The sequence below is a fragment of the Pipistrellus hanaki genome (genome assembly GCF_964339955.1).
Source record: "Pipistrellus hanaki genome assembly, chromosome: 17".
NCBI lineage: Eukaryota > Metazoa > Chordata > Mammalia > Chiroptera > Vespertilionidae > Pipistrellus > Pipistrellus hanaki.
Genome location: NC_140519.1, coordinates 32,330,009 through 32,356,982, shown reverse-complemented (window position 1 = coordinate 32,356,982; position 26,974 = coordinate 32,330,009). Strand labels below are relative to the sequence as shown.

Here is a 26,974-nt window from a genome sequence, read left to right as displayed (position 1 = left end):
AATGCACAGGCATAGAAACATGGAACAGAGTGATGAATCTCAGAGGGAAGGGGGAAGTGGGGAGGGCAGGAAGAGATTAACCAGATTTTATATGCACACTAGAGGCCTGGTGCATGAATTTGTGCACTGGGGGGCGGGGGCGTCCCTTGGCTTGGCCTGGCCTGTGGGGATCAGGTCAAAACTGGCAGTCCGACATTCCCCAAGAGGTCCTGAGTTGCAAGAGGGCGAAGGCCAGGCAGAGAGACTCCATCAATGCATGAATCCATGCACCGGGCTGCTAGTATTAATATAATGAAGTTCTTTTTGTTTCTCTAAATATTATCAGGTATCATTTCTGAGGCTGAGGAGACATTTAATGTTTTTAATTTATTCCAATCTAGTCATTCAGCTCTGTACTATCTCTGTGACTTGAATTTTAATGTCCAACTACTTACAATAAGTGTCGAAAATTTCTGTGGCAGCTTCCAGAATTAGCTGCAGTTTACCAATCTGAAAATCAGAAATCAAGCTAACACCACAGTTAAGAGATTAGATAATCAAGATTAGATAATCATTACACTGTCTCTGCTTCCAACTGTGTCATTATCAGCAATTCTTCTCTATTGTGAGAACTCATTGTTAGGTAACAGAATGAAGTTTGAGGTCCTTTTGAATTTTTAAGGGAAATTAATTTATTTTTGATGCAGATTTGTGTAACAAAGGAATGCATTTTACACATGCAGTGTTTAAATACGAACTGTTTGCAAGCATACTTTTCTCATTACAATATGTAAAACCCTGCTATATAAAACACGATTTTCTGTATTAAATTGGAACTTTCTATGGGGCGGGGGCGTAGATTATACCTAGAATGTAATGACAGGATTTCTCAAAAGCCTTTATTAACTAACCTTTTATAATACAGTTTTCAGGAGAAAAATGAGAAGGTTTCTCTCTTTCTATAAATGCAGACAAAATGTCCCAGAGACTTTCACAGCCTACTTTAAAAATTTTGATACTCAACTATAAGAGAGTAAAAGAAAAATGGACTGAAATCTATCATAGATAGATTTGCATAAGTATGTGCTGTTTCTGTGGCAGAGACTTGCCTATTGTTCCTCATAGGCCTCTATTCCTTTTTATTTTTTTTTTCCATAGTAATATAAGTTTTAGCTAGGCACATTAAAATCCTGAATATACACCATATTTCCAACCTTCCAGTGCACCCACAGTCCATGTGACTATAATCTGGCCAATTGGAGAAAAGTAGAAGTCTCATGTAAATTTTTTGAGTAGGGAAGTGCATTCTTTAATAACTGACCATTATTAAAGAATGCACAGGTACTAGCAAGGCAAGGGGAAAAACTAGGAAGCCAGATAAGTGTCTAGGGTAGTAGTCTAATTTAATCCAGGGAAGAAATGATGGTTGCTAGGACTCGATCTTAGTAGTAAAGATGTTCACCAAGTGTTAAGATTCAAAATATATTGTTATTCAATATTTTCTTTTGATTTAGATGTAAGTTACTAGATTAACAGTGGAATAAGTCATGACATCATAGTTTCTGAACCATTGTGATGCCACTTATAGGGATGAAAAAACCAACTGAGCCACACCAGGTCTATGTATTCAATATATTGATTATTAGGTCATTATGTAATATTAAGTATATATCTATAATGTCAATATATAATATTGTATATGTATGGTGGAACTGAAAAAAATACTAGCTAAAATGTATTGAATAGTGATTAAACAAGAGGCACTACTCTGTAGATGTTGCATCACTCACTCCCTTGATCTTCAAAACAACCTTGAAGGATCAGTATATTACTCATTTTTCATTATGAAGAACTGAGCCTCACAACATCTGAGTGATGAAGTCAGCATTAAATATTAGGTTTTATAACACCATGTCTAGCATTAAAAAACAAACAACATTTCCATTACCCTAAAGTTACTAGTAAGAAGAAAGACATGCTATATCAAATATGCACTAATATTAAAATGTAATCCTTAAAAATAAAAATCTAATGTACACTTTAATCATATTATAATTAAATTGCATTTAACCCATGCATTAACATATTAAAAATATGCTATTTACTGACCTAATTTAACAAAGTAAAGGGGAAAATGTAAGTAATCCATTAAGTGTATTTCTTTTTAATTAAAAATAGAATCATTTAAGTTAATTGATTATAAAATGTATCTTCTAAACTTGTTCTTTCCCTTCTTATATTTTTTATCTCATTTTCAACTATCATCTAAATGAGTAACTCAACATGACATATGAGGCATAATTCTAAGATGGGTTCCAAGACTTCTGTCCCCTCTCCTGAGTGTAGGTGAAATATTTGGCTATGGTGGAATAATGGCTCCCTCTATTAGTTTGCATTATACTAGTATACCAGTGGTGGTGGGACAGTCACTCCTGAGATTATGTTATAAGGAAACTGGAGCGGGAAGTAAAGTCAGAGAGATTCCTCCCGTTGAGCTGGAAGAAAGACAGACTGAGAATTGTGAGTAACAATTAGGAGCCACAGACAGTCTATAAAAACTAAGCAAAGTTCCTGGTCAATACCTGGCAATATAAGGACCATAATTGCATTGCTGCTAAGCAGTGTTATTCCTGCAACAAGTGAACTTGGAATAGAACCCTGGCCTTAGGTTTAATCAAAGTACTAGTCAACTCTTTTTGACTGCAGCTTTTTGAGATCTTAGTTAAGACCCCAGCTGACGCCTGCCCAGTCTTCTGACCTACAGAATGATGAAATGATTATGTATGCTATGTTTGTCCAATAACTAATGGCAATTTGTTATGAATCAATATAAAACAGATGGAAATTATAATTTTGTGGGTGGAAAACCCTTTAAATATCCCAATGAGAAACAAATGCACGCCAAGCATGTCAAACCTGCCGGTCGAGTTTGATTATGTTTGGACCTGGAAAGGCACAATGAAATTTTGTATGAAGGATAGCTAGTGATGACTACTGCCTGGAAGTTATGACCAAAAGAGCTCACTGTCAGAGATCTGTTTGTAAACTGAGGAATAAAGTTTTCCATGGGAAGCACCATGATAGAAGCAAAAGAACTGAAAAGTGCCTTCAAAGATGACTGAAAATCAAATAAATTATTATAAATTCAAATTAATATGAAGAAAACTACTTTGAAGGATTTAATTATTTTAACTATATATTTGGGAATATTATCATTAATTTAATAATTAGATTTTTTTTTAAAAAAAAAAAAAGCAATATGGAGTCCTAACCGGTTTGGCTCAGTGGATAGAGCATTGGCTTGCAGACTGAAGGGTCCCAGGTTCGATTCTGGTCAGGGGCATGTTGGTTGTGGGCACATCCCCAGTTGGGGGTGTATAGGAGGCAGCTGATCAAAGTTTCTCTCTCATTGATGTTTCTAACTGTATTCCTCACTCTAGCTCTCTGTTAAAAAAAAAAAAAATCAATAAAATACATTATAAAAAAGAGAGTAATATGGAATGAATATTTAGTCACCTGAAATGCTAAAAGTACCACAAACAGTGCCTTGAGGTCAATTCACATTTGGTTTCATGAGGAAGAACCAATATGTTGTTCAAAGAGTATTGTTAATTAACATTGCTTCCGATTAGATTCTTTTGATTTTTTATCATCTACTTCCCATCTACTTTAGCCAATTATGGCCTTGCAGGAACTAAGATTATTCTCCCACCCACTCCCCCAACTATAGCCAACTGAAAAGCATGCTTTTTTTTTTTCCCCCCTTTCTCACTGTGGCAGTCCATTAAGTAAATATTTATGACTTCCCACATTCATTAAGATTAAGGTTCACTTTTAATTTTTTTTTTATTTAAAGAGTATACAAAATCTAAATAATATATTTACAAGTTAACATATCATACTACATAGAAATAGTATATACTTTTTATTAAAATAGTGAAGACATTTTGTAAACTATGCTGTCCGATGTATATGGTGAAAATTCCTAAAAACTACATCTTAAAGCTGAGAATTGTGTAACAAGTACTGAAAATGGAATTTAATGGCATAATTACTTCTCCTTGAAGATATATAATTTCCTCTAATACAGTAGGTATGTTTATTGAATCAAAATGATTGATACCTGTTATTATTCCTATTGAATTATTTCATTTGCATATTTTATTTTAGCTGTGTTTACTTTTTCCTGAAAGTAAATGTTACCCTATTAAATAGTATAATCCTATATAATAAAAGCCTAATATGCTTAGTGTCCAGTCATCTGTTCAGCCATTCAACCAATCAAAGCGTAATATGTTAATGATATGCTAAGGCTGCTCAACCGCTCTCAATGATGTGCACTGACCACCAGTGGACAAATGATTCAACTTGTAGGTTAGCTTGCTGCTGTGTCCAGTCAGTCGAAACTGGGCGAGACAAGCCAGACATGCCCTGAAGCCCTCCCTGGCTGGCCAACCGCCTGCATCCCTCCCCAGCCCCTATTGTGACTGGTGGGAGTCCTCAGCCAGGCCTTTACCCTCTTGCAATCTGGGACCCCTAAGGAGATGTTGGAGAGCCGGTTTCAGCCCAATCCAGTAGGCCAGGCCAAGGGACCCCATTGGTGCAGGGATTTGTACACTGGGCCTATAGTATTTTAATAAAGAAGAATCCATGTTAAGTTTAATTTTCTGTGATATATTATCATACTTAAAAACAAATAATAAAAATAAAATTAATTTTTCTAATGTGCCACATTTTGGTAGTAGGGAAATCAAGATAAATTCACACATTAATCTCTTGACCTATCTCATATTATGCTGTTTAAAAAAAAAAAAACCTCTATTTTTGTACTATCAATTATAACAACTTGTCCCAATGTATGGCCTTTGACTCTGTGAAACACAAAATTACATTTGACATATAATTAGAATATTGAATTAATCACTGTCTCAATTACACTTAATTCTAGCGTTCATATCAAAATGATAAATTATAGCAGTTGACAAATATGACACATTCAGCAACCTATATAAAAGAAGGAAATTCAATGTGAAATGAAATTACCTGCTAGGTTTAATCATTCTATTTCTGGAGAATAAAATACAACCTTGACTACCATCTCATCTTTTCCACATGAAGCACAAAGATTAAGTAGGTCATATATCACTGACTTTAGCAATTTTTCATTTTCAGCTTGTTTTTTTTTTCTTTTTCTTTTTCTTTTTATGTTCTATGAGCATGAAATACTGCCCTTGGCCAGCGGGGCCACCTGGGAGGCCCCGCTCCATCACCCCCTCCCTCCCAATGCCCTGTGTGCTCCCTCAGGTGCAACCCTGGCTGCTGTGTCGCCCCACCCCAGCGCTAGTAGCCTGGGAGGCGATGTTGAGGCCTGTCTCCAGCAGGCTTTTCTGGCCTTTCATTGCTCCCTCCTGATGCAGCTGCCTATATTCACCTCAGTCATCTCCACCAGGCTTAGGCCAAAGGGTTCCCTCCCCACCTCCAGGCTGGGGAAGAGCCAGCAGCCACCACTCTGCAGGGGCTTCAGCAGCACAACTTGGATCTCTTCACAGGGCATCTCAGAACCAAGAGACAGATGGTCAGACTGGGTGCAGACTGAAGACTCACACCCGTCCTGGAAGAGTGTCATGCACAGAGAACCCGCACCCAATCTGGCGAATTTCCTAACCAGGTTTAATTTGCAGAATCTTCTTTGCAGTTCCAGGTTACATGCGTGCCAGGTCCCTGGTTCCCTGGCTCTCCTGAGCAGGGGTGTGGAGGTGAGCAGGGCAGGCTTGGCCCTGCTTGTTTATTTAACCCTTTCCCTGACCTGAGGAGCGAGAGGGGAGGCTGGGTCTGCTCAGGCCTCCCAGCACCTCCCTCTGGGGTCGGACCTCTGACCGGACGGATATTTCAGATGAGTCTGTCACTGTGAAAATACACATTCCACTGCAAGGACAGGGTCAAGCCAGAACGAAAAAAGCGATCCCATGCTCATTAAATTTGCTTAAAGACAGCCTCCCACTCTCTCCCCCTGAAAGACGTGGGCTGGGAATGGCACAGGGGTCAGCCTGTAAAAGGTGCAGGAGCTAACAGGGAGCATTATTTAGAGGACAGAAAATATGCGCCGGGACTTAGCCATGTTTTCAAATAACTATAACGTATTTCACCAGTGCACTTGCAAAGTTTATAAAAAATATCCATATTTCTTCCTTAGACTCTAGTTACCAGTGTGACAACTAATATAATAATGATTGTATTATTAATGCCTGTGGTTAAGCTGTCTAAGGCAGATTGTATGCATTTCCCTTGTCGACTCTATGGTAGTTAATAAAATAAAACACACCCATCACATTTGTGTTTAGGGAACAAGGAACTGAACACACCACTGGTTTGTTTTTCTATTAGAATAAATGGCAGGCAGCCACATCTGAATGGCTCTGAGTAGGGCTCTTCCAGATGCAAAGGGACTTTCTGGACTCTGGGCACAATTCATCAGCACCAGCGCTGGGCTGAGGGGCTGGTACTCAAGAGATCTGGCATCTACCATGTTCACAAATGAAACTTTTGTGATAATATTGGGGAGCATTCCACTGATCTTCCTAGAAATAGGGGTGTTTAATTTCACTAATATGAACATGAAGAAGTTAAGACATCTACAAATAGGTGACTACTTCCACAAATAGAACAATGGGATAAGCTGTGAAGAGCACAGACAAACTACGTAAGGTGATGTATACCACAGAAGGAAAGCTTTATTATCCTTTTCCAAGCCCTTGCTATGAAAAGAACATTCCCCAAATGTTGGGACTGTGACATGGTAAATAAAGAAAGTAAACTGGCTGTGCAGGCCACCTGCCTGAAGAATTACACCTTCATAGTCAAACATGTCTGCTTAACTCCAGTGACTCTGATTCTTCACAGACACCCATCATCAAAATACCGTGTTTGTTTTGTGTTGTTTTTCTGAGGTTTCTCGGGATCATGAAACAATGGTGCAAGTTTGGTTCAGCAGAAATTTGCGATTGAATGTAGCTTTAACTTTCTGGGGAAAGGGAATTGTAAGTGAACTTGTAGCTTGTTTTGGTAAAGATAGAAGACCTTGGAGTGGGGGTGAGTGGCCTTTTTCTATTGACCAATAATTTACAAAAGACATTACACCGCACCTTGCTGCAGTGTATACTTATTGTCTCTAGTAAAGACACCACTTAAAAAAAAAATTAAGAGTGTATTGTAGTTGCTTTAAAAGGTGGTCATCAGAACTATCATCCCAAATAGAAATTGCAAATGATGAAAATATTCACATTTTAAAACCATTAAGCAATTGTAGGAACAAGAAAACCATCTAACTTTGGTTCCAGGATAATACCGATAATATAGCTAAGGACGTACGTGCTTACTTATTACAGTTGCATTGAGAGACTTCATTAATTAAAGAGCATTTGGTTATACAAAACATCCCTGAACTACTTGATTTAAAAAAAAAAAAATGCCTCATAATAAAATGGCAAATTGTGGAAGAAATCAAAACCCTTTTTTTATATATATAGCCACATAATAAAAACACTAACAAAACTGTAACAATCTGCTTTATATTTAAGTGAAAAATTATCTGAAAGAAACAACTTCAATGAGGTGAAGATGCCCTATGAAGATTATTCACTTGGATGCATTTCTATTTATATGGTTATTTGGTAACACTGTCTAAAAATACTGGATCTTAATGCAATCCTGAATAAGAAAATACCTTACATTATGTGGAAAAAAAATAAGAAAACATTACTAGAAACCACAAAGATGAATCATTACTTTTTTAAAGATTGTATTTTATAAGAAAACACTCAAATGCGTGTAACTATTTTCTTATGTTGAAAAGACTTTGAAAGTTCAAAACATCATAGCAAATAATCAATTCTAAAACCGATGGGAAATACAAGACATTGTTGGGGGGACTAGCAATCTGAATCTGTGCCAGTAACCTGCCTTCTAAGGCACACTCTTGCTAGCCAATAATTAACTCCATTGATGCCTTTCCTGCCTTGCAGAACCTATTTCCCAGAATACTCCCTTTTTGCAGAGGCCATAAAACATGAACCATATACAAACCCTGAGGGGTTATATGCGGGGAGCCAATTCCAGCATGTCATAATTGCAAGAGTTTCATCACAAGGTTGATGGAACTTGGGGACTCAAAAAGGACTAAGTCACATATTATCACTTGTTAGGAATGGCCGAAGGCATTTCCCCAAACCTAAAAAGGATGCATTAAATTGATTGTTTGCTGCCAGACAGCTCAAGGGCATCTTAATCTACATGTTATTGCCTCCTACTGGCCAAATACCTGAACAGCAGTGGGCTATTCCCCAATCTGACAATAGACTAACTCTGGCCTTTAAAGTGTTATATCTCCACCTTGCCTTAGGACAATTTGTGTTAATAAAAAGCAAGAGGTGCTGAGACAAGGAGAACTTGGTTTCTTTAACCACGCTCGTCTGCATACCCACCCCCCATATGCCTTTCAAAATTATGCTTCATCTCTGGACTCTTATTTAATTTACGCACAGCCCCTTCTCCAGATTCCTGAATGCCAGATCAAGATCACTGGCGTTAAATGTCGCCCAACATCCAAAATTAGTTATCAGTGCTGGTGCCAGGCCAGGCCTTTGGGTGTAATCTCACATCCCCCATCCCAACACATGGGACATTTCACAAAGCCCTCAAAAGGACCAGAAGCCTGATCCATATTTGGGGGACAAAGAAACAAAAGGGTATAAAGGATAAGCTTCCTCCATATTCACTCACTCAGGGATTTGGAGAACTGACCCCCTGAGTCACTGTACTGGTACACCTGAAACATCTGAAAATAAATGGGTTTATCCTGAATCTCTGAGTACTCCCTGTGTATTTTTCCGTCTCCTGGTAAATTCTGTAACAGAACTTTTTATCCACACTGAGATACTGTGCATACAAAATGCCTTAATCATTAATAAGTGAAGGTGTGTGAAGCCAATATCAATTTTAAAAAATTAAACCAACTATGCTTCTGGCATGAATAAAGCATGGGATTAAATCAGGGCTTTCCATTCATGTGAAAGGTTATTGTTAAAACTTATTCCACACCATTTATAAAATGTGTGAATATTTTAAATATTCTGGCTTAACGGCTTTAAGGAAAAGGCTGATTTGCGTCATTCTCTGGATTGGGATTTTGACTACTTCCAACTGTTTAAATTGAAGACAAGATACTCATGATTTAGCAAGAAGGCACCTGTAGAATTAGGATGTTTCAAATCCTAAGTAGGCTGCCTTTATGGAACCCAAAAGGCAAAAGACTTGAACTTGATCAAGAAGCAAGCAAGAAAGAAAAAGTGTTCGCATGTATGATATCTCCTTGCACTGTCTTTTAAAAAAATATTTCTCATTTATTCATAAAAGTGTTTAAGATGAAGGTTCATTTACTTCTTTTATGAATCTAACCTGCCTTTATTGCCAGCCAGCAAACTATGTATATAATTTTATTTTAAATTTATCTTCTCACAATTCAACTATCTTGCCAGAAGCATAATTCACTTGATTCTAAACTATAAGCTCTTCATTAAATCTTATACTTCAGTTTAAATTGTTAAAGCTTAGGAATTGAAATTAACCCCTGAAATTAAAATCACTAAAATAACTTGTTGTTTTCAAAGATAAACATTTAATAAACATGTGTGACAGAAAGCTGAATAGAATAGTAAATAGTATAAATATTCTTTTGTATGTCAATTACTTCAGAAGGACAAACAGCCCTAGCCAGTTTGGTTCAGTGGGTAGAGTGTGGATCTGTAGACTAAAGGGATACAGGTTCGATTCTAGCCACGGGCACATGCCTGGGTGGCAGGCTCCATCCCTAGTGGGGAGGTATGCAGGAGGCATCTGATCAATGATTCTCTCTCATCATTGATGTTTCTATCTCTCTCCCTCTCTGAAATCAATAAATGATTTAATTAATTAATTTAAAAGGGCAAATAATACAGAGGTCACATATTATTTACAAAAATTTGTTGCAGTTTTTGTAATACATATTGTTTCAATACACAACACTTTAAGTAATTTTTATTTTTGTATTGCTCTTTCATACTAAATTGTATGTGGTTATATCTATAATGGAATTATGTTTATAGTTATATATAAAAATAAGTCTAAATGTATACAATTTACCGTGTTTCCCCGAAAATAAGACATCCTCCGAAAATAAGACCTACTTACAAGTTTCCTTCTGAGTGAAATATAAGGCATCCCCCGAAAATAAGGCCCCCCTAGGCTCTGTCTCAGAATGCTATTGCTAAACATGAGAGATTTAGTCCACTGATTCTGAAAGAAATGGAGTCACAAGAAATTCACCAGGAAATTCAGGAATTGGATTGTTATGATGATGTTCCAAAAGATGATGACATGATTGTCATTGAATAAATGAGTAAATTCTTGTTGCTGTAGGATTCAGTTTGTCTGGTTTGTGTTGACAACTACCGTACTAGCGTACCATATACAGGTAATAAATTTCCTTTATTTTAATTTAACAATAAATGTGTACCGTATTATTCTTCATGGAAAAATAATACAGCCCCTGAAAATAAGACCTAGCGCATCTTTGAGAGCAAAAGTTAATATAAGACACTGTCTTATTTTCAGGGAAACAGGGTACATTTATAGGGCATTTAAACATATTTTTACATTAAGGTTATTGCTTTGTTAAATCCCTGCTCATTACAATTTTTTAAAAATTTTCAGTGTGAGAAAAATCCATATAAAATATTTAGCACTGTGATTGGCTGAAAAGCAATTACTCATTAAATGATACCTAACAGTAGCAGTGTCATTAGCCAGATGATTCTAATGCATGTGGTCCAGTGTTGGCATTTTGACAAACATAGATAAATGCACACATATCACTAATAAATAGCATTTTCATAAATCCTAATCCATAAGGACAAAGTCTTGGGAAAGTTTTTTTAAAATGAAGAAAATAATACATTATTATGTAGAGGGAGTTGAAAAGAAAATAAATGAGATTCAGACATTAGGATCATCTTGAAATAAAAAAAAAGGGATGCAAGGGTAAACGCAGAGAAAATGTCTAGAGGATTAATTTTACTGCAGCATGGGTAGGGTAGAGTTGTAGTGTGAGGTAACTGTAGATGGTAACCTGGATCCAAAATGTGAGGGTTGAGGTGAGTATTGAAGAACGGGCTTGATTCAAGAGTCTGTTCCTTGCTTCTATGTCTCTAGATCTATTTTGCTCATCAGTTTATTTTGTTCTGCAAGGGTGGAAAGGTGCGTGGGAAGAGATCAACCAAAGAACTTGGATGCATATATGCATAACCCATGGACACAGACAGTGGGGGGGGGGGGGTCTGGAGCAGGGGGGGGGGGAGTGGCTAGAAAGGGTCAATGAGAGAAAAAAAAGAGGGACATATGCAATACTATCAACAATAAATTTTTTTAAAAAGAAAGGACAGCCTTTGGAATTTTAAACTAAGTGTTAATGTCACAGTTAATATACCTGTTGGCTTTTATAGCGCCTTTGACCCTGGTTAAATAACGGATGCTTATAGCTGTGCCCTCTGTAAAGTGCTACACAGCTTTGTGCCTGGTGCAGTAGGACAAAGGAAGACCACCAACACCTGCTCCAGAAAAAACATCTCTGGAACCTGTTCATATGTTAACATGCTATGCTACACGGCAAGAAGGATTTTTCAGATATAATAAAGTTAGTCTTGATTACTCGGGTAACCTCCTGGAATCGCATAGAGTAGACCATTAACAGCTGAGAAATACTCCCAGCTGAAGTCAGATATGTAGAGGGGCACAAGGGAGAAAATAGCAGAGAGATGTATCGGGAGAGGGAGGCAGGGAAAGGGACTCAGTGTTCCAGTGTTGGCTGTCAGATGTAGGACTCACGGAAGAGAGTGTAAGGAAGAGAGAGGCCTACAGCAGCCATCAGCAATAGATTCTTTACGGAGTCCTCTGACAAGAGCTCAACAAGCTGACATTTTTATTTCAACCTTTGAGACCCTGAGCAGAGTAACTGGCAGAGATCAAGCAGGACTTCTTATCTTCAGGATGTGAGATAATATATGTCCATTGTTTTAAGCTGCCAAACCTGTGGCCATTTGTTATGGTAGCAATATAAGACTAACAGACATAGTGAAAGATAGCCATCGCAAATCAATACCTGAAGATTCTGCAGCATGATAGCCAATCCTTCGGTTCTACCTGGATGCCGAGTACCTCATATTTTAAGTCAGGAACAACCACACATACATTTAAATGTCCCAAAAACATATGAGTCCATTTCACTGAAGCACAAATGTCAGGCAGAAATTTAATGTTGCTTATGCAAAAACAATGGGGAGCCTTAAAAAATATATCTTAATGTATTTCATATAATTTGACGGTCAAACCAGAAAACACAGCAATATCATAAGTCATCTTCCAAGTTGCTACATTTTCAGCATACTTATTACTCACCGAAATAATAAACTAACCTAAAATATCTTTATATGTACGTGCACAGAAACAGATTTTCCAGTAAGGAGTCTTTAATAGAAAAACTATTGCATTACTAACTCTTTCAATGTTGCCAAAATTACATTACTTAAAATTAAACTTTTGTGTTTCAAACTATGAATTAAGTTGCTGAGATTAAAAATATTCAACTGTGGTAAAAAAAAAAAAAAAAAAAAAAAAAAAAAAAACAACAACAAAAAAAAAAACCTTAAAATAATGATTCTTACTATCATAAATGGAGGAAATGAAGTATTGAGATGCATCCTCCATTGCTAGACTAAAGTTCAATAATGTATTAGGTACAAAATAGCGCTGAACACTGCTGCAAAAGGAGCATTATTTGAGATGGGAAAAAGACAAAACACTTTTACTCAATTGTTTACTAGAAGGTATTTTGTTTTCTAATGAGAAAGGTAGCACTAGATGAGACATTCAGTTTAAAATCTGCCCCACATGCAAACTCCTAACCTTTATCCTAAAGCAATACCATTTTATATAAGGTTGTTTTCTAGTGTGTTTTTGAAACATATCATATTTTGAATGATCATGTGCTTTAGCGAGTAACCACCCCTGCTACTATGTTTTTGTACTTATGACAATATTAGATCTGGTGTGATATAATCCTGGGGAGCTGGGCTGAAGTCTAATCTGCTATTTCTATGAGTAAAGCAGGGGCTGTTACCCAAAGTAGGTGTGAATTTTATTGTCACATCGCATATGGAAGAAATTACAAGTCCATGACCTCTATCTGAAAGCCTCAGGAATAGATTATTTTGCCATTAGAATACTTTCACATTTTTAAAAAGGAAAACATTCTATAGATTGTTTTCAAAACATTCAAAGATTCTATACATGTTTAACACCCTCAACAGAGCCTGGGTTACCATCCCATTATCAAACAATATTTCTGTAGTGAACACGTAAATTCCCACACTAGGTGAGATCAATCAAGATGACGTGTCCTCCAATCAGTACAAGTCATGTTTTGATGCCAAATGAACGTGTACCAAACTTCTAGATTAAAATCTTCAGCATCAGGACCTTTTTCATTTTCCTCTTTGTTGTTAAGGGATTCTAGATCTCTGGGTTTGGAAAGGTTGGTTTAAAACAGCAAATGTTATCTCTTATGTCTTGGTGGGATTTTTTTTTTTTTTCTTGACTTGAATTTGCAGAGAAGACAGATTACTGGTTTGATATTTGGCAGAGAGGCAAAGCTCAGAGGGGGGCAGAGTGGAGACCATGCTGCCTGAATCTCTCATCCAGCCCAGTTTCCCTTAAGCTCTCAGATTTTATTGCTTTTGTTAATCTTTAATCAGTATAGTAATTTCATGGTCTTCCTAAGATTTCAGGGAAAGATGGTTCTATGTCTAGGCATACTGCTAGGAAGCATTAATACCCATCCATTTCAGCATTTTATTATACATTAATGGTGAATAACAAAGTGACCTGAATTTGAGGGAACAGGATAAACTGCATCTTTCTTCCGGGTGATGCTTCCATTTCCACCCTGGAGAATTTCTTTATGACTATGTTAGGCTCTGCTGTGGTTCTTTTGTATTACATCACTTACCTTCATAGTATACTTTAAACCCGTGAGCACTCACTGCAAAATCACTCGTCAAACGTAGCGAGAACACAGATTTGGTGCTTGTTACTGGCGGTGGCAGATGGAATCCTGTTAACCTAAAGACATAAAGGAATTAATTGTTAGTTTCTCAGACATTTTACCCAATACGGTACAAAAAGCATTAGAGTAATTTCATCATATCCCCAAGCTTTGTATAAGTATGTATGTACATATATGTCTATACATATGTATGAATTTATGACAATTAGATCTTACTTATCAAAAACAATTACTGTATATATAAATATAAAAATGTATTATTTTCTTGTGAACATGTACACATTAATGTTTATTGTATCTATTATATTCATCATCTATATGGAAATATTAATTCAAACTTTGAGAAATGAATTGTGAGAGTATGTGTTTGTGCATATTTTCTACTGCTGATTTTAACAACTGAGCATTTACAATTTTGTCAAATAATTTATTGTCCTAATTGTTAAAAATGTAGGTGAAAACGGGAAATATTTAGTGAAATTTAATACTGAAATAAGAGATGTGCTCTAATTATGAAATATTGAAACTGAAATTTCTAAAAATGAGAAGTGATTTTGTTTTTATCAGATTCTAAAATTCCACTAAGTTCTATTACATTTCATTACATTTTGGTTAATATCGCATATGCTTACATAATAAATATTTACCATCCTACTCATAATTTAACACTTAACTGGTTAATACTTTATTGCATAAAATTACAAGCTCAATTATATATAAGGTAATTTACAATTGACACTTCCAAAAGAAAATATTTTTAAAATTTTTCATGGAATATAATGTTCCTAAAACAAATGAAGATACATAATTTTTATTTCTATGAATTGCTTTTTCTCATTTTAATTATTTTGTAAAATTACATGCAATGTAATTATATTTTTACTAGAAGCCCGGTGCATGAAAATTCATGCACTGGAGGGGGGGTCCCCTCAGCGCAGCCTGCCCCTTCTCACAGTCTGGGAACACTCAGGGGCAGGAGGCGATGCCCGCATCACACCTCTGCTGCTGCCACTGCCCACAGCGCAAACCTTGGCCGGCTCAGGTGCCTTATCTATATAGAAGAGTGCATAAATCAAAAGTATATGTACTGCTGAATTATCACAAATTAAATATATTTCAGATAAAAATAAATAAAATATTGTGCCTGGTCATTATGGCTCAGTGGTTGAGTGTCGACCTAGGAACCAGGAGGTCACGGTTCAATTCCCAATTAGGGTCCCTGCCTGGCTTGTGGGCTCCATCCCCAGGAAGGGGCGTGGAAGAGACAGCTGACCAATGTTTCCTGTCATTGATATTTCTGTTTCACTCTCACTCTCCCTTCCTCTCTGAAATCAATAAAAATATTTTTTTTAAACATTGCAAGGAATATTGAGTACTTGCTAACGTTCCTTCCCATTTGTTACTATCTCACTCCTCTCCAAAGATTATCATTATCATAAATTCTACAAAACAAATTAGTTATTCATGTCTTAGAGCTTTATATAAATGAAATTATACAATAAAATTATTTTGCATATGTCTTTTTTGACTCAACATTATGTTTGTACTTTTATAGTCTTACTATGGAATTTAACTTTCATGGCTATATAGGATTACACTTTATGAATATGCTTTAATTAATTTATCTATTCTGCTGTTGGTGGGATATTTTTACAGCTAGGTCTTTTATGAATAATACTGCCATAAAAATTACTATAATTTTATTAGCATATGTACATATTTCTATATATCCAGTAGTGGAATTGCAGGGTCATTGGGTAACTAATTAGCTGTTAAATATTTTTATTTCTTAATAAAACTGGTGTCAAAATAAAATAGTTCCCACTGTGACTAAGTTCAAATCTTGAGAAGAAGAAAATACCCTAGATTATCTGGATGGGCCCAAAGCAGTAATCCACAGGGTCCTTATTACAGAGAGGCAGGCAGGTCAGAGGAAGAGAAGGAGATATGATAAAGAAAGCAGAGGTCCAGTGCCATTACTGGCTTGAAGATGGAAGGGGACCACAAGTCAAAGAATGACAAGCAGCCTCTACAAGCTGGAAGAGGCAATAGACAGATTCACTCCTAGAATATCCAGGAAAAAATGCAGCCATGCTGATGCCTTGATTTCAGCCAAAACTCATTTTGGATGTCAGCCTTCAGGTCTCCAGGATAATAAATTTATGTTGTTTAAGGCACCAAGTTTGTGGGAATTTTTGGCAGCAGCAATAAGAAACCAATGCATAGCTCTTTGGGGGGCTCTTTAATATAATTTTTAAGCTTCTAAAATATTAGCTTATGCAATAATTGAAAATAGAAGTCACATGAAACCTAGTGAACATTGAGTCCCATGTTGATGTTGTACATACAACACAAGCAGATGCAGAGCCCATTAGTGTAAAACTTATTTGATATTACTTTAAAACATCTCTCTATGTAGGTAAAACATTCAATTGTATACTCATATTAAAGGATACAAGAAATGGAAAATTAAACAACTTGATCAAATTCACAACAGAGTCATGTCTAAGTCTGTAACTTATTGTGTCCCATTTTCTAGTGAAAACCCTGTTCATTCTCTTTATCTTTGGCACATTAATTAAATAAAAAGCCCTAACTGTTTTTTCACAGTAGATAGAGCATTGGCCTGTGGGCTGAAGGGTTCTGGGTTTAATTCCAGTCAAGGGCATGTACCTTAGCTGTGGTCACATTCCCAGTAGGGAGTGTGCAGGAGGCAGCTACAATGTTTCTCTCTAATTGATGTTTCTAACTCTCTATCCCTCTCCCTTCATCTCTGTAAAAAGTCAATAAAACATAGATATATTTTTTAAAATAATAAGTTTAACTTTTAATGTACACATAAACATAAAAATTATTTTATATGCAATCTCAGATTTTTATACTCACTTTGATATGTTCAATAATTAAATGTTTTTAGACACTATTTAGAAGATTTTTAGTATTAAATTCTCCAAGATAATAGAAAGGATAATCTGAAAATGATTTTCTTTTCGTTTTTTTTAAAATCTAGTTTTCTGAAGTTATCTTTACGGTAAATAACCAGCTGTACTGTCTTATATAATGGGATATTTTTTATTTCAGTAAATAAGGGAAGATTTATGCTTTTAAACTTATTTTTAACAGTTGTAGCATTATGAGGATTTGCTCATTTTTTACTCCCTCCTGTTGCTTAATTTGAAAATAAGCTCTTTCAGTTATGAATTCCTTTAGTTACATTCTTTACAAGTCTCCATATTACAATTTAATATTTACAGGTATGACTATTTACTAAGCATGTCTCTTTCTCCTTTGGACATGAAGTTTTGTGAATTCATTGCTTACAATTAACTAGTTTATAACCAGTGCTTTCATGAAATGCATACTTGTGAAAGGTCCTCAATAGATAACAGTAAATTAAGGAATTGGGATGGTAGGAGAAAGTGAATTCCATCAGAACACTTTAACAAATAAAAAAAAAATTGTGTTTTTTAACTAGTATTCTCAAGAATCATAACAATGTAAAATAACTCCAATTGTTTAAAAATAAAACAATTAGCTGGTTTGGCTCAATGGATAGATCACTGGTCCATGTACTGTAGGCTCCTGAATTTGATTCCTGTCAAGGGTACATACCTAGGTTGCAGACTCAATCCCTGGCAGGCCACCCCATCAGGGGGCACCTGTAGAAGGCAACCAATCCAAATACATAGATGTTTCTTTCTCTGTGTCTCTACCCATCCCTTCCACTCTGAAACAGAGACAGACAACAGTATGGTGATTGCCAGAGGGAAAGGACAGTAATTTCAAAGGCAATCTATTTGAACAACTGAGAAATATGAAGTGCAGAAAAGCTATGTCAGTCAATTGAGTGGAGGCAGAAGAAGGTAAAGGGAAATAAATGGTGATGTAAGGAGACTTGACTTTCAGTGGTGCATGATGCAATATACCATTAATATACTGAAGAGCTGTACACTTGGGACTTGTATCACTTTATTAACCAATGTCACCCCAATAAAGTCAATTAAAAAAAAGCCATAGCATATTTCTGCTTATAATGAGGTTGAAGGAAAATAGACGAGGAATGTAAAACACAGACGAGAGGCTTTATTTAACAATAAAAGTGGTAACATCACCAAAATCTCAGATTTTTGTGATTGTTAAATAAGAGAATTCATGTGGAATGACCTACTATATTTTCAGGAACATAAAAAATAGCCACTAAAAATTAATTTCATTAGTGATATGACTCCAAACATGCTGCCCTTTTGTCTAAACCTGAAATGCTGTGGCTGAGATAAATTGCATTATAACACCAGCCTTTTCACAGTGATCTATCATGACTTACAATAAGATTCCTGGATATGAGTTATCTTACCATTTTATTTTAGTTATACAGTTCTCAAAAATGAAACAGGTGATATAGAGGGAATTCTCTGCTGAAACAAACTATTAACCTACTTAATTTCAAAATGAATGAGCAGAGCGCAGGAACAAGTAGATATTTAAAGTAATGACTGTTCTGTGAGAATAAATCATGCATACCCTATTGATATCTGGGTACATGAAGCACAGCAAATAATTCATGGTTATGTCAAGATGGCAGTAATTGTACTATTAAAGAAAAAGATGGCCATGGCCATATTTGAATAATTAGATCATTTGCTGAGAGTAAATGATCTGAAGCTTCTCTCAAATACAAAATTCCCGGAGAGGACATCATGTGTGAGAAAGGCAAATTCATAATGTTAGGACCATGTACTATGCACAGCCCTAGATATGGAAATTGAATAGATTCTGATATACATAGGGATATTGATAGGGATCGGGGGAGATACGGATATGACTGTGAACATAATAAACATATAGATAAATGGGTAAGCAGCCAGAACTCATTTCCACACTTTTCTTAATCTTTTCACTGTATTCAAGTGCTTTTAAATCTTAGAACTACACTTGCCAAAATATCTCTCATCATCAGTGGTGTTCTCCATTAGATTTTACCAAAGAACACACTTCCATAAAATTTGGAATTTAAGTTCAAAGTGTCAGCTATCATTATGTCTTGGCAGGTATGTGCATAGGCTGCAATGTGTGGTTAAAGGTCAGATTATTCCACCAGCTTGCCAGAATTCTTATTTAAACAACTGTTTTGGTGCTGCAAACAATTGAACTTATCACTGGTTATTTTTTTACAATTTCTACAAATTCCTTATTTCCTGAAAGCTACTGTACATTTTCTCTGATACTCATGGTCCAGCCTTAAATTGGAAATTTTTATTATTAAATATGTTATGATTTAGGTATTTCCAAGTTTTTCTGTTTTGCTTGAATCCCAAGGGATGCACAAGTGCTAAGAAACCTCTATTCAGCAAAGAAAATAACTTGAGAATATGTTCAGCTCATGTCTACAGTCACTCCATTTACATAAAACTCACTTTTCCATTGGTGTTGAAATTTCATCTGCAAGACCAATATTTTATCCGAGAACCATACAATATATTTCTAGAAAATTCCTTCCAAACTCAACCTTTACAGTTTCTTCTCTATCTGCTACAAATACCGCTCCTGCATCCAGATCTTTTTTTTAATTCATTGATTCATTTATCTTTAAAGATATAAATGATCATAATTTCAAAGGCAATCTATTTGAACAACTGAGAAATATGAAGTGCAGAAAAGCTATGTCGGTTAATTAATCAATGTCAGACATTTAAATCTATTTAACAGTGTCTCCAGCTTGCATAAACACCTTCAATTGTTAATGAACATATTATTTTCAACTTTTGGGCCTTTAGAAAGATGAAGTTAGTGCTTATGAGCTTGGATTCTAGAGTATACAAATGGAAAAAGATATATTCTACCGCTTATTCATCAATTTGATATTGAGTAAGGTTCAATTCTAAATCAAATAAGTATGCGTGTAATATTAGAAGTTATCCCATAGCAATATTCAGAGTATTGGATGGGATATTGCTTGTAAAAATGTAACACAGTGCCTAGCACATGTTAAATATTATTTCTACCATAAATTGATCATAAACTTACCCAGGACTCATCTAAATAGCATAAACACATTAAGTGATAATTCCTGGGTTAATTACCTGGAGTAAATCTCAATATTGCCATGTACTATTTTGTGGCATTGGGCAGGTTACTTTCCACCCATTCTGTTTTCTGTCAAAAATGTAGATGAAAATCTTTATGACCTACCTTTTAAATTCTTGTCGGCTTTAAATAAGTTAATGCAAGCATTCCACTTGGAAAATGGCATTTAGAAAGCATTACATGCGTAGTTGCTACCATTGCTATCCACTCTTGATAGCAGATATGAGAATCAGAAGATTCTTTCACACACCTATTAGAAATTTCTACTTGTGGCACCAATTCTTGATAACTTATAATAAACTTGGGTTATTTGGACAAGTGTAATCCTTCAAATATGTTCTATTATGCTTTGTTGTGTTGTTGTCTTCTTTCCTCCAATTTAGCATTTCTAGACTTATGTATTTTGATTAGTAAAGACAGATTATATATTGTTTGCTTAGGGTAAATTTAAGACAAAAGTATGAGAAGAAAGATATGAGAGCATTATTACACCCCAACTGTTAATAAAGTTTTTCAATTAGACAAAGCAGGAGAAGGAGGAAGAGTGGGAGAAAGGGAGGGAAGAAGAATCAAAGAGATGAAGAGACCAGATGAGAACACCTGCCTTTAGGAACACACAATTCATGAGACTGGAGTCAATTTGATTCCCTCCAACCCCCAAAACCTTGACATTATTTTGGGAACATTTCAAAGATGTCTAACAGTCATTTTATACACATGGGAATTTTGCTTTATTTCTTAAAAGGGTCATGTACATTTAGTAAGGAGAAAAAAACATGACTAAAAATGTATACTTTGCATTCCTCCATGTTGACAATTCTTTGTTTGAGACAGTTATACAATGCACATCCACAAGAATTAATGGCTTTCTATTTCCCAGAAAGGCATTATTGCTGAACTGTTAGATTTAGCAAAACATAATTTATATGAGAAATATTATTTGTATACTAGAGGCCTGGTGCATGAAATTTGTGCACAGAGGGGCTTTCTCAGCCTGGACTGCACCCTCTCCAATCTGGGAACCTTCAGGGAATGTCTGATTGCCTATTTAGGCTTGATCCCTAGGACGACTGACTCCTAACCACTCGCCTGCCTGCCTGCCTACCTGATAGCCCCTGTCCTCTCTCCCTGCCTTCCTCATTGCCCCTAACCACCCTCTCCTGCTGGCCTACTCTCGCCTCTAACTCCCCTCCCCTGCCAGTCTGATCGCCCCTAACTTCCCTCCACTGCCAACCTGATCTTGTCCCCAACTGCCCTCCCCTGCTGGCCTAATCTCCTCTAACTGCTTCTGCCATGGCCTCCACCACCATGGCTTTGTCCAAAAGGAAGTTGGACATCTGGAAGATGGCTGGTCAACCTAGTCTAATTAGCATATTGCCCTTTTATTAGTATAGATAGATTATATAGGATAGGATTGCTTAAATGGGGGAGGGAAGTTTTTTTTCAGCAGGAAGAGATGCTCTTGGCAGACAAAAACACATAATCCCTATATCTGGACTGATAGCCAGCAATATGCACTATACTGCCAAACTGGTCATTAAAAAATTGAATCACTTTCTTACACTTTACTCCAAACAGCTATTGTCCTTAAAATCCCTCCCCAGCCCCCACCTTAGGTTCTTCCTTCGCAGTTCACCCAAAATAGATTCTTATTGGTCTGTGTATATGCCAGTCAGCATCAAAAGCTCCATCTCCTAGGCAGCCATTGGCTCCTCACAATTCACTCAGATTTGCTTCTGATTGGCAAGTTTCTATGCCAGTCAGCATCTCCGGGACTATCTCTGGGCCTGATCACAGAGGTGAAGCTGATCAGCAACCGCCCCATGCTGCTGGTGAACAGGCTGAACTGCTGACTTCTGGAAGAGAGAGAGAGGCTTGGCTGCTGCGAGGTCCAGAGGGAGAAACAGGGACTGATCATCCTGATTCTTTCTCTGGACCTTGCCAGCAAGCTGCTACTGCTGCTGATCAGCCCCACCTCTCTCCCTCTTTGAGAGGTCAATTCAGCCTACTTGCCTGCTGCACACACAGCCTGGTTATTTATATATATATATATATATATATATATATATATATATATATATATATATATATATATATAATAAGTATGGAATTTTGTTTGTCTATTTTTTCCAGGCATCAAAGGGGTTTTTTTGGAAAAAGAGAAATGACTGCACATTCAATGTCCCTAAATAGGACAGAGATAGAGACAGAGGTAGAGATAGAGATAGATACAGTATATATATATCTATCTAGAACCCAAACATTATATATAGATATAATGTTTGGGTTCTATATTCTTTGTGACATGTTCCAGTGATGAACAGATGATAACTGTAATCAATCTAAAATGATTATAGGAAAGTTTTTGACATTCTATGCCACCCACTAGTTTTATGGATTTATATAAGTAATAAATGCATTAAGAAGTAGTATTATGTGGTACATTAAAGAGAACACTGCAATTGCAGAGGTTTAAATATAGCTTTATGATGATAATGATTGAAGATGTTATGATAAAGATACTATACAATTTGACTTAGTCTAAAATTTAGGAAAGTTTTTACTTTTTCAGAAATTTTGGTTTTGTTTAACTTTTTAATCTCAAAGCTATTAGATAGAAGTAATTGAGAGCATAACCACTCTTACAAGATCTACATAGACATTAATTATATTCACTATGCCCAAAATATACACTGAGTCGCCAAATTATTATGATCTCTGAACGCATAATAATCTGGCCACTCAGTGTATGTACATATGTGGCCACTCTAACATATATATTAGAGGCCCAGTGCATGAATTTGTGCATGGGTGGGGTTCAGCCAGCCTGGCCAGGAGGAGGGGACATAGGCAGTTGGCCAGCCTGCCTGCTGGTCGAACTCCTGATCGAGGGGACAATTTGCATATTAGCCTTTTATTATATAGTATATACACTAAGTGGCCATATTATTATGCATTCAGAGATCATAATAATGTCTCCACTCAGTGCATTCACACACACACAAAATTGGTGAATGTATAGCACCTTATAACTTTCTCTAGTCATTGTAGGCTAAATAAAATTGTAAGCTTTCTTCATTAGAATACATTATGAAGAAAAAGTAATATGAGAATGCAATGACATAGAACATATGTATGGTCATTTGTCAAACCTAATTAATTAGTGAATTTAGACATGATTTATGAACTAATTTAGTATTATCAAATGAAAATTTTAATGTCAAGTGCAAAATTATTCAGTCCATTAATCTATTATTTTTAAATAATTATAATTCAGATCAAAACATTTTAATTGGACTAGTTAAATTTAAATTATAAATTATTTGTATACTGTTATGAGATGTTTTACTGTATATAAAGCACTTTAAAAAATTCTTTTACACTGTCAAGATAAAACAATTATAAAATTTTAATTGCATAATACTGATGATGATTAAGATAAATATTAGCAAACATAATTAAATAATGATATAAATATTGTATTTTTATTTTAGAAATAATGTTTTTTTATATCTTGATGTTTCACTTTTAATAATGTGATTTTTAAATGCTCTCCTAAAATGCTATTATAAAAACAACAGTATTTAAATTAGTATGGTATTAGTTTAATTGTTAATAAAAAGACCTATGAGATAGAGTCCAGACAGCGGGTCACAGATAAATAGCTACTTGACTTGGAATAATCTGATGTGGAGTAGAGAAATATTTATTTCCTACATATGATGCTTAGTCAAGGATATACTCATATTTAAAAAAAAAAAAGGGAGGGGAAAAATGAAAATATAAACCTTGCTCTCTACTTCATACCTTACACAAAAATCAATTCCATATGGATTATTTAACTAAATATTAAAAGAAGGTAAAAAGTATTTGTTCTAGATCTGTGAAATATGCTGTGGGTAATTTAATAGGGATTGCATTGAATCTATAGATTGCTTTGGGTAGTATGGGTATTTTAACAATATTAAATTCTACAGAGAGTACAACATCCCTTGAATCAATATTAGCTAATCTTCATTATTAAATTAGAAAAAAAAGGAAGTTGCAGAGAAAAAAAAATTTAATGTCAAATAATAGGGAAAAAAAGATTAATTTAAGGAAGATGTCTGCTTGATTGGCTGAATCTGATTATAGCAGTTTTTTCTTGAAGATCTCAAGTAGACTTCAATACTAGATGATGAAATCTATTTAGGCATATAGCTAAGGAATTATATGTTATACACACACACACAGATGTGACTTTTAAAGTCATATGTTTGGATATATGTAGTTATAGGTGATATGATGGTCCTTGATCACAAAAATTGTGTTACTGATCAATTTATTACCAATACCAATTATGCAGTTGCTTTGCAATAATACTTTTTCACAACATTTTTTTAATATATATTTTATTGATTTTTTACAGAGAGGAAGAGAGAGGGATAGAGAGTTAGAAACATCGATGAGAGAGAATCATCGATCAGCTGCCTCTTGCACACCCCCTGCTGGGGATGTGCCCTCAACCAAGGTACATGCCCTTGCCCGGAATCGAACCCGGGACCTTTCAGTCCGCAGGCCGATGCTCTATCCACTGAGCCAAACCGGTCCCGGTTTCACAACATTTTGTATCAGTTAGCCACTCATATTTATCTTACATTGTCCTTATTTTTATCATTTTTATTTACATAACACACTGGAATTGCATGTTAGAATTAGTTCAAGGACCATAGTAAGGTTAACTAAGGGAACTGAAATGTGAGAAATTTAACTAACAATCTGACACAATAGTAAATCAGATAGGATAGCTAAATAAGTCAAATAAATCTTCCCAAGAAAATATTAAGCTTAATTTGGACAATTTAATAAAATTGTGTAATCTTATATTTAAGCTGTTACATATAGTTATGATCATCTCAGGCCACTCATTAGGCTAATGTTAATGAATAGTTACATCATTTTAGTAAATATCAGAGATATAAAAACAGATAAAGTCTTCCTTAACCACAGAGACTTTAAGCCTATTTAAGACCAAGAAGAGCTTATACTAGGTTTTTATATTAATTGTTATACAATCTTGGTAAAAACTATTTTATATTTTAAAATGTTAGTGAAGAAAATTTATGTAATTGTTACTTTGTAACATGAACTTGGCCAATCTACAAAATAATAGCTATTTGTAAAATTTTTTAGAAAAATGTCAATTTTCACTTTTGTTCTATATCATGCAGTAATTTAGAGGTGACAGTATGCAGAAGAGGCAATATGTACAAAGTAAAATTGATTGATATAAACAAAGTTGAATTTTTTAACCAATAGGTCTTAACCCAATGCCCAATAACATATTAGCTGCATGAACTAATAGAGAATAACAAGATCAATTAGAGAAAGTATGAAAATAAGATTGATACCATAATGAAAATTTAGTTATTCTATAGCACGAGGGAAAGGCATTATGAGAGCATAGTTAGGTCAGAATTAAAAAAAAATGAAAACTTAGGCTTGTACATGCAAGTATTTCCCCAAGATTTTCATTAATTCTAGGGCTCTCTCAAAACATTTTAAGAATACTGAAGTGTTTTAAACTACATGAGGCTTTTTCTAAAATAAAAAATCATTTATAAATTAGTGGCATTCATTTTATATTTATGAACCTTTAAAATATAAACTTATGTGATCATTTTCAAAATTTTATTTTCATTGTTGACCAAGAAATTAAGAAGTAATGCATCAGTTTGAATCAGTTTCTATTTAGGGTTTGAGATTTCTATACGAAATTTTCTTTTGCTAAAACATATATGAGAACATCAACTAGTTCTCTGTGAGATTATCAAACAGCCTTTAGATTATGCCATTTTACAGGTGAATAAAAATGAATGTTTATGGAGAATAAGCGACTTGCACAAAAATAGCTCTAGTTAGTACTTTATTAACCATGCATAGTTTGCTTTTAGAGTGTCAGTGCTGTTTTACTAAAAGCGGAGGAAGAGTAGTTAATGTTTCACAGATTTTCTATAAAAGATTGGATAAATATTAATCACGGAACAAAGAGCTTAAAATTGATTGCTGACATCTTTTGTTTTATGTATTAACCCCTGTGTTAATGGTTTAATTAATTCCATTTCTTCTCTAAAAGCCACCTCCATTCTTTTTGGCAACATGCCTAGTATAAACAACAACTGACAGTGTATACCCTTGAATCCCTGCCTTGCTCGGATGTGAAAGAGTCCTTTGTGTTGACAAAAAGTTTAGAAACCTCATCCTTGAGATCTATCCAATTATTAATTTGAATGCTCCAAAGTGAGGCATGCTATCTGAGGAGAAGAGCCATTAACTGCCTAAGGTGCATCGAAATTTTAATTGGCTTTTTTCTCCTAATTCGATTGCATGCCCTGTGGTGATACAACAAATCTTCAGTAAATTAAAGCACTGAAAAGGAAGGTACTAACCACAACACATCTTTTTCAAGCTTGCCCAGAGAAAAACCTATTTCTACCCTCACTCCTGTGTGACTTGTGGTGGAATCTATATATTATATACAAGGCTATTATCAAGGTCACGATTAACAGCAAGCAAAATGCATGACGTCATTAGATGGAACTCATTCATATAATATATAAACATGCAAAACGGGTCTTGTTTTTCTTATGGAGCAAACAGTTGTTAATATCACATGCAGTTTACACACACACACACACACACACACACACACACCACACACACACAAACACACATATTTATAGCCTCTGCATTTTATTATATAAGAGATAATCAAGATAC

General features: G+C 35.3%; 1 protein-coding gene across 2 annotated transcripts in view; it reads right to left on the bottom strand.

Annotated features, from left to right (window-relative positions):
• The window catches only part of CSMD3 (CUB and Sushi multiple domains 3), a 771,720-nt gene that overhangs the window by 646,886 nt on the left and 97,860 nt on the right, over positions 1-26,974 (bottom strand). For both annotated transcript variants that reach the window (XM_084864313.1, XM_084864314.1), the window contains exon 3: positions 14,075-14,187. In XM_084864313.1, coding sequence (XP_084720439.1) covers positions 14,075-14,187 — 113 coding nt within the window. The remainder of the gene's footprint in view (positions 1-14,074; positions 14,188-26,974) is intronic.